We start from the raw sequence: 15,313 nt of genomic DNA, 5'->3' as shown, positions 1-15,313 counted from the left end.
ACACGTTTTACTTAGTCATGTAGTGAATTATATGTGTTTGTTTTTGTTTGTTTTGGAATTTCACACAAAGCTACTCGAGGGCTATCTGTGCTAGCCGTCCCTAATTTAGCAGTGTAAGACTAGAGGGAAGGCTGCTAGTCATCACCACCCACCGCCAACTCTTGGGCTACTCTTTTACCAACGAAAAGTGGGATTGACCGTTACATTATAACGTCCCCACGGCTGGGAGGGCGAGCATGTTTGGCGCAACGCGGGCACGAACCCGCGACCCTCGGATTACGAGTCGCGCGCCTTACGCGCTTGGCCATGCCGGGCCAATTATATGTGTATCTAATGGCTAAAAAAAAACCCCCAAAAAAACAACCTAGTTTCATTCATTCTTGACAAAACACATGTCTTAAAAGTTTTAAGTAATGCTAAAACTTAAAAATGTAGTATGGCTAAAAATAGTATGCATTAATTCTTAAGTGAATCTAAGATCACTTAAAGCCTACTAATTAAGTAGGCTATTTTAAAGTTAAGTTGATAACGTAAATAAATAAAGATCTTCTAGATATATAATTTGACTATTTTGCCAATTTGTTTGGTGTCGATCACTAAAAAATGTATTTGAAATTGTACCAAAATAATATAGTGGAAAAAATCAAAATTATTTTAATAAATTAAACACAAATTAAATTATTTCAAATTTGTTTTAACCCTTTTGAAATTAGAGGGAGGAGGTGGAATGCTTTTCGGTTTGTAATTCTGGTTATCCGACTTCGATACTAAGCCTATTTTCTTTCAACAGACTGGTACTCTTGAATTACGTATATTTTCTTGTTATTACATCTCCATTGCTGCTAGTTAATCCTTCAGAACTAAAAATGTGCTGGAATCGCAGTCATTAGTTTGTTCAAACGCTCTTCTTTTCATAATTTTGAAAATAAAACGGCACGAGTGTGTGTGTGATTTCTTATAGCAAAGACACATCGGGCTATCTGCTGAGTGCACCGAAGGGAATCGAACCGCTGGTTTTAGCGTTGTAAATCCATAGACTTACCGCTGTATCAGCGGAGTATAAGCAAGCACGAATAACCTAATATTTCTTCCGTTTATTCCTTTGCTTATCTACATTACATAATATTACATATACTGCTATATTACTAACTAGACATACAGTGCTAATTCTTTTAGTTTGGAACAAATAATATTGCACATAAATGCAGAGCTAGACAGATTTCAAAGAGCCTAGACAGATCTATAGCTATACCTTTACCGTAAAAGCACTATCCGGTGTTCAGTGCATTCATCGTTTGCTTGATGGTTTGATATTTGATAACAAAGGTAAATTTTCCCCTTGATTAGATTATTGTGTCCAGTCTTTTTCTTGCATAATTGCAATCAAATTATGAACTCAGATTTGCTTTGTTATACATTTCCTGTCTGGTATGCAGCAGTATGGCCAGGTACGAAATTTTGGTTAAGCCTATAGTCACAATGGATGGACAGAAAACGTATAAACTGTTGGAGACAAGTTACAAGTAGCTAAGAAAAATGATACGCGTGATTTATTCAGATGTGGGAACTATAAAGCAGAATCTGATTGGGCGTTTGTAAGTGCTGAGAGAGCAGAATGTGGTCCGTCCAGGCCCATACGTGGTTACACCTGTAGTATTTAAGCACGTTACATGTTCCTAACCTTTTATTTAACATACACATTTTCAAAATATTTGTATATACTGTGTATCTAGTCTTAATAATGTTGGTCAAGGAAGCAACTACACATATTTTCTTTCTACCTTAGTTACTTTATGAACCAGGTCACTCAATTAAGGTGTCGTACGCAATAGAGTGGTGCTAAATTTTATAGTGTTGGAGCCCTGCCAAAATTTTTCAGACGTGTAACATACGTCACTTGCCCGGCATGGCCAAGTGGGTTAAGGCGTTCGACTCGTAATCTGAGGGTCGCGGGTTCTAATACCCGTCACAACAAACATGCTGGCCCTTTCAACCGTGTGGGCGTTATAATTTGACGGTCAATCCCACTGTTTGTTGGTGAAAGAGTAGCCCAAGAGTTGGAGGAGGGTGGTGATGATTAGCTGCCTTTCCTGTAGTCTTCCACTGCTAAATTAGGAACGGCTAGCGCAGATAGCCCTCGTATAGCTTTGCTTCAAATTAAAAACAAACAAACAAACAAATGTACGTCACCTTCAGGATAAAGATCTCACATCAAAACTTACTTTCCATTCTTATGAGTCTTACGTTTACATGTAATTATTTTCCTATATAAATTCATTGTTTCAAAACAATTCATGCTTATTGCGTTTATCACTGACAAATATTTGAGTGTATTGAAATTTGTTTTATTCGCAGTTTCATAATTTAAGCTTATATACTGATATCAAATTAGTGTGTTTAAATATCCAAAAACGAACACAACAAAATATATGACTAAGGAAGACAACGAACTATTTGGTCCTTAAGGGCAGTTTCTACATCCCAAACATGAAAAAAGTAAAAATATAAATCTACTTTTTTGGAGGGGGAATCATATATTTCTTTCATTGTTTGTTTTGGTTTTTTTAAAATTCGCACAAAGCTTCTGTTTGTTTGTTTGGAAATTTCGCACAAAGCTACTCGAGGGCTATCTGTGCTAGCCGTCCCTAATTTAGCAGTGTAAGACTAGATGGAGGGCAGCTAGTCATCACCACCCACCGCCAACTCTTGGGCTACTCTTTTACCAACGAATAGTGGGATTGAGCGTACATTATAAGGCACCCACGGCTAAAAGGGCGAGCATGTTTGGCACGACGGTGATGCGAACCCGCGACCCTCATATTACGAGTCGCACGCCTTAACACGCTTGGCCATGCCGGGCCATTTTTTTTCATAAACAAATTTGTATGTGCTGGCCTCAATTATTGCTGATCTTTGACTATGAATACAAATGTAACTCATTCAAACAAGTAATCACTCTGTTAAAATAAAATAAATCTGTTTAGCCTGTTGTTACAATCTTACAATTGTGCTCAGTCGTCCAATATCTTTAGAATACAACACGCAAAAAGCAGGGTCTTTTCTATGTCGATTCTTTGAATAAATTTGTACACTTCCATACGATAAAGAATGTCCATATAATATATTCATAACTGTATGTGAGAGAACGTCACACTAATATTAGTAATAAGCTATCTCTTAACGTCAAACTTATCTTTCTTCAACATTTAATATTTTGCTTTACAGCTTCTACAAGAAAATTTCACTAAAACACGTACAAATAATACCCAAAAATTAGCATAAAAGTACAATACGCCCCCTCTATAGTTTAAACTAGGTAATTACATCCAAGGCTAAATAGCACGATCTGTAACTTTTTTGTTTGTTTAATACAGAAGGACATGCTTGTTTATTATGATAATGAAAGAGCGATCATGTGAACGTTATAAAACTCAAACACACCGAGTGTCTTTATGTATTCTTATTTTTTAAGTACTTATAATGTTATTTACAAATAGAATGGTATTTATTTTTTATAGTTTATTAAAAATATAGGTTCTTAACAAACTGGTGCCATTATTAATGGCAGAAATTACTGCTATTATTAATAGTACTAGCAGTGTTAGTTTAAGCCTAGATTCTAAGTTCAGCTTCTTCGGTTCTTGTTAAACTTAAAACGAAAAGTTAATTTAGTCAAGAAAAGTGTAATGAAGAAACTGAATCCTTAATGAGAATTTTAAATTAAAAAAACGAACACTACTAGATCTCATGGTATTTCGATCCCTTTTGGTCTCGGTGCTTTGTCAAAAATGAAAGCAGGAGAAATAAGTCGCAGTAGAATTGATTCTAACAATAACAGTAAAATCACTACCAGTCTAACTCCGTTTCAGCACATGGCATCGTCCAGCACAGGAGCTTTGGTGACTTCTGTCTTTGGTAATGTTTATAAATCTAGTAATGCTTAAGGTTACTATTTTGGAAACAAAACAGTTTTGTTAGTTTAGTATAATATAAAAAACGTTAGTAGTGGGGCATTATTAACTGAATGTAATTTAAAATAGGTACATATAATGGGTTTTTCTCAATTTAATGATGTATATGCTGTTAGTCATCAGAATATTTTATTATCCAGTGATAGCTGGATATTAGCCTATGTTAGTAACAGGATTTTTAAGAAAAACATTAATACCTTAGTATTTGTACAGTTTATCTGAAGTGTAGCCTTGTACTTTTCACTATATGAAGTAGTTTCAAAACAGTTTAAGGAAATAATTTTTGTATGGACTGTAGAATTATATCTTGATGTATATTCAATTACAATATACATGTATGTATTGTAAATTCTGAAATGTGGTTGTTTATAAGTTATCTGAAATTATTGTAACTTGTTTTTTATTTTGTACTTAAATTTTCTGCTTATTGCATTATAAAGCTGTTCAATTTTAGTTGGTTGTTTTTTCAAAAATACGATGGTTAAAATAAAACTATTTTATATCAGCATTTTTATCTGATAGAATAAATTCCTGTTTCAAACTTTAATCCTGATATGGTTTTTCTAATGATTTTACAAATTTCTCTTTCTAGTGACGCCTCTTGATGTTGTAAAAATTCGTCTCCAAGCTCAACAGAAGGAGTTCATGCGTAATAAATGTTTTCTGTATTGTAACGACGTAGTGGAACATGCATGTTTTTGTGTTTCTGGAACCGGAACAACGTCTTCATACTCGTACAAACACCCTCGTTATTTTAGTGGCACTTTGGTAACTATTTTATGTCTGTTCAGTTTGTTAGATAAGTTCTCATCATAACTTGCACCTTCAAGGAAATCTTTTCACACCCAACTTTTATTTTTCAGTAAGTCCATGATTCCACTTTTTAACTTCTGTAAAGTGCTGCCTTCCACTATTATTGACAGGAACTCATTCCATAAACAAAGCCTGGTTTGTTTTTTTCTGAATCTTAGATCTTTGGCTGGCTGAATGTTCTATAATGTTCAGAACATAGCACAAAAAGTAAGGGATCATAGCTTAAAAAACTTACAAGCTCTGATAAGATCACCTTTTACTTTTTTCATCCTTATAGAACTAGTTTTTGTACATGTGTAGTTTGTTTGAATCTGTGTTGTTATATTTCCCAGGAATTGGAATCTTATCTGAGCTATAAACGTTAACCTAAATACTCAGACTACCAAAACATTTCATTCTCTTTCTGTCTGAGATGAGGTATGTCCTAAGACATAATTAGTAGCATTCAAAACCCTATTCAAGCAGGTGAAAACAAACGGGTGCTCTTATCAAGATAAAATGTTACCACTAGTTAGTGCTGAAAGATTATAGTTTCTAATAATAGCAGCCATTGATTAATAAATGTTGCAAAAGTATTAGTGAAATGACGTTTAAGTGGATCAAGCCAAGGTGATTGTATTTGTTTTAAAATTGGTTAAATCCTACATTGTTTTCAGAACTTGGGACACACATCACTGCTTGTTGTATTCATGAACGTTAGGAGATATTAAATGTTGTTTTTGGTTATTCTTCAGTCATGCTTTATTGTTCAGTACAGGAGGTTATTGAATACTGTTTGAGATTTTACTTTGGTTGATGTTGTTAATGCTAAGTATTATAATTTATCTCGGACTAGTGTTCAATTTATTATGTCTCATATTATGATTTCACACAACTCGAACAGAGTGAAATTGTAATTTTGATTTAGAAATTTATTAAATCTCGATATGTATCAAATTTATTATATTTGCCAACAAGATTGATACACACAGTTTTCTTTTTTAACACAAATATACAATAATATACAAACAACAGTACAAATTACAATAACAGTTATTATAAACAAAGATTTATATACAAAAGTTACAAACCTATAAACAATATTGAGTTTTCTATCTGGTCTGGAACTTATTGCTTTATTGATGATGAATGTGAGTGAATTAGTTTGAGTTGATATTGGTACAGTTCACTTAATGGTTAGCTAGCTAGCTCTATTGTTACCTGCTGTTTACAAGCAGACTTTTTATTGAAGAAGATATCTGATATCCTCGTAGAAATACTAATGTCCAGAGTTAATTCTGTGAAGTTAAACAGTGTGTGATGTTCAAAATCTAAACGTTTATTGTCAAGTGTTTGTAGTTTCTCAATTAATAGGCATTAATCACAGTTGTAGCTTCTGAAGTTTATAGTATGCGAACTATTGCTAAACAGTAGTATAAAACTGCCTCTTCTTATTGCATTGGTTACCTTTTAGAAGCTTGAGAGTTTCTAGAAATTTCAGTTATCAAGTGTACTGGCAATTACTAGTATTTACATATATACTGTTCATTCTTGTTTTAATGTTTCATAATGTTTTATTGTGCATTGTAATTATGGATCAGAATTCTCATGATTTAAAATAGTTCAAGTAATATTTAATAGAATGGCTTGTTTTATTTATTTATTTATTTATTTTTTTACATGAGTTGCTATTCGTACCAACAGCAGAAGGTCCTCTGGTAAGTTTATATGCTAAAATCCAGGTCTTAGTTTCCCCTGGTGGTCTCAGCAGATATCACAGTGTGGTTCTGCACTAAAAATCAAATTCACCCTCTAATTCAACAGCAGAATATTATTCTTTCACAAATATTGCATTGCTGTAATAGCTACATACAATGATTCTGTCCAACAGTTGAAACACCTTTTCACAGCACCTGGCTAATAGGCTGTCATAAGTGCTTGTAATCCAGAAGAAAAATATTGCATTACACTGTTTGATTTTGTATAAAAATCTTCAAAAGTGTTTGGTAAAAAAAATAAATTTTACTTCTGGATATTTTTGTGAATTATCAATGTTGTACAGTTTATTTCCCCATGAGACCTTTTACTTAGGCCTAACTACTTAAGGCATGGTTTTTATTTAAAAGTACTGTTAGTAAATTGAATGTTACTTGCATGTGAACTTCATGAAGAGTCATAATAATTATGAATAATTGAAAAACTTGAACTTGAATTTGGATTTTAAATTTGCTGTAATAAAGATTACACTTTGTGCTGTGTCATAGGTTGTGTTGATATAAAGTGAAGCATAATACCAGAGACATTACTCCCAGCAACACTATTTTTCTCATTGTTGTAAAGCAACTTGCATATCTATGTAGGCACTTTCTATGGTTCTTTAAGGATCTGGAAAGTTTGTTATACATCCCAGCAGTAAAAATGAACCATAATTTTAATGGAACTGCATGGTAGAAACATTTACGGATGTACGAGTCCCTTACCAGTAGGTATAGGAAATGTCCTAACTTGAACTGAGATTTTACTTGACCAGCTGTTTTTCTTTTTCCCAAACCATGCTGACTACAGGATATGTGTCACAAACATAAAAAGTTTAATGACTTTGTAGACTCGATTCTTGACTTATTGATGTGATAACAGTATATCATACTTTGGGAATCAAATTTGCTTCTCAGATTAGAATGTTATTTCCTTTATAAATGATTAAATATAAAACTTTGTTATTAATGAACCGCATTCTGATATATAAATATATATATTTTGAATTATGAAATACAAAAATATTTCTACCATTTCCATTTTTATTTGATTAGGATGCATTCATCAAAATCACCAGAACTGAAGGGAAAAGTTCCTTGTGGAGTGGACTTCCTACTGCATTGTAGGTTATTCATGTGTATCTGAAACCTTTTCTTTAAAACGAGAACATTTAAATTAATTATGAAGCTGACATTTTCAGTAGTATGTTGCTTCTTATATCCTAGCTTGGAAAGACAAAAGTTAAAATAGCTGAGAAATGTGTTTGACATTCTGGCCAAACTACTTTCTCTGTAATTGGAGAATTATTTTACTCTAGCTGCACTTCTCATTGTGTTACTCATACACTTATTTATTTTTAATACTTGTAATAAAAGTCTTGTAGTGGAAGAAGTTACAAATATTTTAGTACTTGCATACTGAGTGCTTAAAGTTAACAATTGATACTGAAAGTTAATGAAACATAGTGTCAGAAATATTAACATTGGTACATTGTTGTTAAAATTGTTGTATTTGTTCTTAACTACATTGTTGTTAACTCATAAACACCAAGGATGTTGTAGATGGCAGCATCAATTGATGATGGTTGTCAATTAAGAGTTAAAACTGTTTTCTTTGTTCATAACATTAGTATAGTGCTGTTAAAACTGTTTTCTTTGTTCATAACATTAGTATAGTGCTGTTAAAACTGTTTTCTTTGTTCATAACATTAGTATAGTGCTGTTAAAACTGTTTTCTTTGTTCATAACATTAGTATAGTGCTGTTAAAACTGTTTTCTTTGTTCATAACATTAGTATAGTGCTGTTAAAACTGTTTTCTTTGTTCATAACATTAGTATAGTGCTGTTAAAACTGTTTTCTTTGTTCATAACATTAGTATAGTGCTGTTAAAACTGTTTTCTTTGTTCATAACATTAGTACAGTGCTGTTAAAACTGTTTTCTTTGTCCATAACATTAGTACAGTGTTATATATTTAAAAATGGCTGTTATAGGTAGAGAAAGCACTAGTAGAGAAGCAAACAACATTTCGACCTTCTTTGGTCAACGTGAGGTTCACAAAGAAAGAGAGTTACTGACAGGTAGCTGACCACATGTTTGAATGTGGTTGTGTAATGTAAAGTTTGAATGTCTAAACGTTGCTCGCTCCTCTACTTATGCTTTCTCTACCCATATCAGCCATTTTTAAATATGTAATTTCCTCTACAAATGATTTTTCTTATCATGGATTAGTACAATGTTGTTAAAATTCGTTTTCTTTGTTCTTAACGTTAGTACAGTGTTGTTAAAACTGCATTCTTTGTTCTTAACTTTAGTACATTGTTAGAATTATTTTCTTTGTTTTTAATATTAGTACAGTATTGTTAAAACTGTTTTCTTTGTCCTTAATGTTAGTACAGTGTTGTTAAAAAATGTTTTATTTATTCTTAACATTCTGATTCACTATTTTTCTGTTTCTTCACAGTTTATTTGACATGTGGACTGTGTTTTTGTGAACTCTTATTCTAAACAAGAAGAAGAGTTTAGAAGAACACAGTTGACGTGTTTTGGTTTGAGTGGTCCTTCATAAGAGCCTCAGCATACCCTGAAATGTTTTCAAGGACCACAAAAAGGGGCTACATAAATGCTTAAAAACAGTACACAGTTATGGATATTGTAAATATTACCATAAATAGGGTCTACATAAATCCATAAAAAAAGGTCTGCAGCTATAGAAATTGTAAGTATTGCTGATACAAAATAAAGTTTTATTATAATTTCTTTCCTGCTAGAGTAATGGCCGCTCCAGCTACCGTTATCTACTTTACTTTGTATGATCAACTCCGAGCTTGTCTGTTACATCATTCCAATGCATCAAAGCAGGCACTTTGGGTTCCAATGTTGGCTGGAGCAACTGCAAGAGGTTCAAATCTTATTTCATTCTTTGTGGTTTCACTTAAACTCTAGCCAGTTTTAGTTTTAAGAGCATGAAGTTACCAAGTAGGTTCACATGGTCATTAGCATCTTGTTTACAGTTCATGACTTTCTTAAACATTCAAGAATGTTTTTGTATGTTAAAAGTAATTAGTTAATTAGTATAGTACACTTTAATTGATCCAACTTGGGATTAAAAATGAGAACTAGGAGGTATGAAGATTAATGAACTTTTAAAATTAGTTTCTGGATGAATGAAGATTGAAGTTTTTAATAGTCCCTAATCTATAATATTTTTATAAACACTTAAGTTGTTCTACATACTTGTGTTGTTGTAATTCACATATATTTTTGTTAAATGGCAAATATGTGAATTGTTCCATTCAACGTGGAAAAGCGTTTGGATGTTTGAATAGAAATAAGGATTACAACTGATTTCTGTTTGAGTGGAAGTAAGGATTACAACTGATTTCTGTTTGAGTAGAAGTAAGAATTACAACTGACTTCTTGAGATGGAGATAAAAACTTCCCATAATCTTGTGTAGGAAATTATGAAAAAAAATGTTTGAAAAGTGAAAATATTTTTACAGATGTTATATTAAAGAAATGTTAAAAGTAATGCCACTTCAACAGTTTTCACAATTGGATATTTTAGTCATATTTATTACTCAAATAGCAGTGTTTTTATACTTGACTATGAAGTTGCACATTGGAGTAAGAGTTCTTATGTAACTTTCAGTTATTGCTGTAACAGTGATAAGTCCTTTGGAACTGATAAGAACAAAGATGCAGTCCAAAAAATTGAGCTACTCAGGTGTGTATGATGAAAGTATTTATACTTGGTAATTATTAAAAGTCATTTCAAAACAGAAAGCTCAAATGTTTATCAAAAATGGTTTTACATTGTTTCTACTTTTGTTGTTGGAAAGCTATAGACTTTTAAAGATAAGCTTGGAACAACAAGTGTAAGGACAATACTTTATTCATTAGAGAAATAAAGTATTACAGGTCTTCACAATGTAGGTGTTCTCTACTTTAAATGTTGACCTGTGAGGTTCATGTACTGGCTTGTGCGATATATGTGTTTTCACACTGTACAGAATGAGGAACTAAAATAATTACTAGTAGCCACAGAGCTTTGGATACACAAGTAATTTAGTGCATAAATAAAAATGTTTCAGAAGTGTCCATGTGGAATCCATCAGCTGTCCTAAGGTTAAGTTATACAAATTGGTATATTAATTAAACCTATAGACAAGTTCCTGTTATTTCAGAAATTTTGTAAATTAATTATTATTCCACCTCTGTTAGTCCTCTAGTGGTAAATCTGTCTCGAGTTATAACAGGAAATATGGAGTTTCCATATTTGTGATGGGCATAGTACAAATATGTTTGTTCTTAAAAACAAATAAAATAATTTTGTGTCAACCTAGTAAGATAATATTTTAAGTTGTACTAAAGATTCGTGATGTTAAATATCTGAACAGTGAGTTTTACTAGTTGGAAGAAAGTTTTAGTACAGGGACTGAAGTTCTCATTCTACTTGATAATTAACTTGTGATCACAAGGTTTGGTTTATAGATAGAGCTGTCTAAAAGAATATATTTTTCTTATTAATTTTTAGAATAGTTATTGAAATTCTTGTTGGTTTTTAATGGTTACATTTCATCAAATTTATTAAGTAATTTGATTTGAAATGGCTTATGGAATTTTATAATGGAATAACATGGAAGTTGTTTTAAGTTTATAGTATTGAATTATGATTTAAAAACTGAAACTTTCCTGTTGTTTCTGATAAAAAAAAAATTAATTAAGCTACTAAGTTAGGAGCAAAACGTTTTTAGTTGTGATGAATATTTACAAAGAACCAGAATGTTTGATATTCTTGTAAGACACTGAACCAAAACTTCATTTTTGTCTTGGGTGATAACCAATAGATTTTGCACATATATATTTTCCACTGTAGGCCACCCCAGGTCAAGATCTGGTTAATGTTTTTTGACCATTAAGAAAAGTCTTGTTAAAATATTTTTACATGTTTCTTGATTTTAACTAAGAATATTTTTGGCAACAACTGTTACGTGTGCTTTGAATAGAAGATAATGTTGAAAGTGATGAGCTGACACTTCATGTTCTAGTACTACAGACTTGTTTCTCTTTATCTTTCCTTCAGCTTTTATGCTGATCACACAAGTTAAGCTCTTATGGCTTAGTTCACTGTACCTCCACCAGGACCATCAGCCTTCTTTCAGTTTTATTCACTAAATATTTAAGTTATTCAGAATCTAATGTGTCTCTTTGAAGCAAACTCCTGCACTCTTCCTTCATTGTATTAAGTACAAAAATCTCTCATATTTACATATATCAGGGAACTGGAGTTAAATATAACTTTGGATTACCTTTAGTTGTTAAAATAAAGTACTGAAAAATATGCTATTGAAACTGCATCAATATCTAAATATCAAACTTCCTGATTAATATTAAAGAAATTGTAAGAACGTGTTTTTATGATTGTTTTAAAATGGTTTTTCAATATAACTTTGAAAATTTGATAAACTAAGAAATTATGAAAATACTAAATTAATTCATGTGAATTGTTTTAAGCAAAAATTAGGTACTATTTGGGAAATGTGTATCAGGGTTTATGTAATTTAATCAAATATTTATGCTGTGAGAAGAGGATATTGGAAATATCTGGGAGAGATTAATCATATACTTCTGGTCTGTCCATGAAGGGTTAATTTAATTAAGAGAGGGTATTGGTAATATGTGGGAGAGATCAATCGTACACTCCTGGCACATCTATAAAGGTTTTATTCAATTAACAGAGGATATTGGTAACATGTGGTAGTGATTAATCATATACTCCAGGTCTGTTTATGAAGTGTTATTTCAATTAAAATTGGCTATTGTATGTAATTTAAAAATACATTTGGAAGTTGATATATGCTATCTGTTTTTTGTCCACCTCAGGGACTTGATAATAAATTTTAGCATTAGAAACTATTAGTTTCATTGCTAACCCGCTTTTTTTTTTTTTTTTTAATACTAGTTAAGTTATTTGTTTAGATAAATTAAAAATTATTCATTTAATATTTATTCTCAGACAAAGTAAGTGATTATTAGAAGCTTCACTAACCTGAGAGTTTGTTTTTTCTCACATTTAGAAATTGGAAAAGCGATTCGTAGTTTAGTACAACTGAAAGGTTTTCTGTCACTTTGGAGAGGACTAGGGCCAACAGTTCTCAGAGATGTACCGCTTTCATGTTAGTATATTTTATATTCTATGTAAATGCTATTACTTTACAAAAATACTTTAAAAATTGTTTTGTAATATACAAAAATATTTTAAAAAGAAAGAAAATTGAGCTAATTATTGTATTTACAGCTATATACTGGGCCAGTTATGAACATTTGAAGTTCAGATTCCAGATGGAACAGCCTAGTTTTTGGTTTAGTTTTACTGCTGGGGCAACAGCTGGAACTGTAAGTGTTTTAAGTAGTTCACAAAAATCAAATATTACAATTTTCAGTGTGTTACATTTTGTTAACAGATATTCAATTAGATTCTTTACATATTTCACCTGTTTTAAAGTTCTAATTGATTTACAAATTTCAAATTGTGATGTTTGTCAATGAGTGGAGAATGAAGTACATTCTGTTTAATTTTGATTCAGTTTCTGTAGTTTGAATATGGTTAAATTTGTACATCATCAAAGGAAAGAATTTCATTGTAGTGTGTGTGTGTGTGTGTGTGTGTGTGTGTGAATGTTGTGGTAATAAACACTCTAGTTTAGAATCATTTACATGTAATTCCTTGAACTTGTGTCATATTAATGTTGGTATTACGTTGGAGTCTGAATGTCATATGTAAAGTAAACTGTTCCATTCCACAGTTTAACAATAGTATTGTAGTATTTTTGATATAGTATCTCTTAAACATTAACTCTCATTTCATGTGACTTGCACTGCTGCAAAAGTAATAACCTAGTTACAGTTGTTTTCCACTGTTGTTACAACTTTTAATTAGTGTGACTTCTGTGGATGAAACTTTTCATGCAGTGTGACTTGTAGTTTTATAGGAAGTTACCCAATCACATTATTCTTTGTAAATGTGTTAATAGTGCTTTCTGATTAGTTTTGTAAATATTGTCTGTTTATACAGTTTTTAATGTTTACCAAGTAAGTAGAAAGCTGATGGGATTGTTGTATATTTAATCTAAAGTTCTCACATTGGTTTGTAATGAATAAACGTGTGTTATTGTAACCTATTTTGTGTTGTCAGTTCATTCTGTTAATTTGTTAAAATAAACTTGTGTTATTGTCTCCTGTATTATGTATTATTAGTTCATTCTTTCAATTTGTCAAACTTGTTTTTAGGTTGCAGCTGTATTAACTCTTCCATTTGATGTTGTTAAAACACATCGACAAATAGAGCTTGGTGAACTGGACATACACACTAGTAAGTACACCAGAATATATCTGCATCCTTCTGCATGTGTATCAATAGTTATTGTGTGCAAGACTCAAAATTGGATTGTATCGTAATCATGCTGTACTTGTAACACTTATTAAATGTTTGAAAGTTTTAAACTAGTTCCGTTTTTATTATGTTAGTGTCATAAAACTTCAAAGAAAACACTATTGAACAGATTCTGGTGAGATTTGTGTATTTACTACTTGCACGTGATCCTGGTGTCTTGTGTATATGTGTGTATTCATGTGTAATCCTGGTAACTTGTGCACGTGTGTGTGTATTTACGTGTGATCCTTGTAAGATTTGTGAGTGTATTTGCACGCGATCCAGGTAAGAGTTGCGTTTACATGTGAATTTGCACAACTTGTGTACAAACACTCTGAGAATATCTGAATGATTGGTATAGAAATATTTCAGCATTATTTTGGATTATATCTTAATTTGCAAGTTATTCACCCTAAAGGCCAACATTGATCTGGATTATATATTTACTCACTGTGAAGGCCGGCACTAATCTGGATTATATTTTTATTTACTTCACTATTTCTTTGAAATGCTAGTTGTATTAATTGTAATTGTCAGCTAAAGGAATCCAGGTTTGTGAGATTTTTAATTTTTTTTTTTATTGTCCTTTTTAAAACCAAAGTTCTATAAGGGATTTTAAATTTTCATGTTATTTATGTATGGTGTATTTCTGGGTCTGTGCTGATTTAAATGTGTTTTCTTCTTACCCAAACGTTGTGAATTACAGTATCACATAAAGCTGTGTTCACATAAGTTTTTTATCAGTATTTGATAGGATATGTAGACAAGAATTACCAGATTTTGTACTTTTTATTTGTGTTAAATGTCTCAAAGTTATTATTTTTAGTTGGTGTTAATGTTTTTGTAAGATGTTAAATGTGTTCTAATGCTATAATTGTATCTTCAGTTAGTTGAAAGTTGTAGATTTTTGATGCTTTGTTTTGTATTTACAGAATATTCCAACAGGCAGTTGACTAGCACTTATGATCTACTCACACACATTTATCGCCAGAGGGGAGTCAAGGCACTTTATGCTGGTAATGTTTAGTTTTGTTTCTAAAACAACAGTTTTACTTCAGTTAACTCTCTCAACATGGGCTTGGTAACGTTGACTGACTTTGTGACCTTTTTGTACTTGTTTAAAATATTTGTAGGTTTATCACTTGTAAGTTTCAATGCAGTGTGTATATCTTGACAAAATTTGGTACTCTTTCAGTTAGTATTATAAGTCTTTCATATATATAAAAAAATCATATATTTAGCAAAGTATTTTCAATAAATTAAAATAAAGATTTCTACATTAATATATTGAATATTTATTTTGAATAGTCCATGTGCAAGCCTGGCATGGCCAGGTGGGTTAAGGCATTTGAGTCGTAATCC

At 31.6% G+C, this 15,313-nt stretch overlaps 1 protein-coding gene across 1 annotated transcript; it reads left to right on the top strand.

Annotated features, from left to right (window-relative positions):
- The first annotated feature begins 3,335 nt into the window (after nucleotides 1-3,335).
- On the top strand, nucleotides 3,336-15,037 carry LOC143255089 (mitochondrial glutathione transporter SLC25A40-like). The gene is made up of 9 exons (XM_076510197.1): nucleotides 3,336-3,915; nucleotides 4,564-4,739; nucleotides 7,574-7,641; nucleotides 9,288-9,418; nucleotides 10,169-10,243; nucleotides 12,597-12,695; nucleotides 12,818-12,915; nucleotides 13,810-13,891; nucleotides 14,884-15,037. The coding sequence occupies exons 1-9, from the start codon at nucleotides 3,789-3,791 to the stop codon at nucleotides 14,976-14,978; spliced, it is 951 nt and encodes a 316-aa protein (XP_076366312.1). The 5' UTR covers nucleotides 3,336-3,788; the 3' UTR covers nucleotides 14,979-15,037.
- Nucleotides 15,038-15,313: the final 276 nt, after the last annotated feature.

This window comes from Tachypleus tridentatus, chromosome 7, assembly GCF_004210375.1.
Source record: "Tachypleus tridentatus isolate NWPU-2018 chromosome 7, ASM421037v1, whole genome shotgun sequence".
NCBI lineage: Eukaryota > Metazoa > Arthropoda > Merostomata > Xiphosura > Limulidae > Tachypleus > Tachypleus tridentatus.
Note: the sequence above shows the minus strand (reverse complement) of the source record. Positions and strands in the feature narration are given on the sequence as shown.

Coding starts and splice junctions, on each gene's coding strand:
- LOC143255089 (XM_076510197.1), top strand. CDS start 3,789: ATGAAAGCAGGAGAAATAAGTCGCAGTAGAATTGATTCTAACAATAAC. Junction 3,916..4,563: donor TTTGGTGACTTCTGTCTTTG/GTAATGTTTATA, acceptor TTCTCTTTCTAG/TGACGCCTCTTGATGTTGTA. Junction 4,740..7,573: donor GTTATTTTAGTGGCACTTTG/GTAACTATTTTA, acceptor TTATTTGATTAG/GATGCATTCATCAAAATCAC.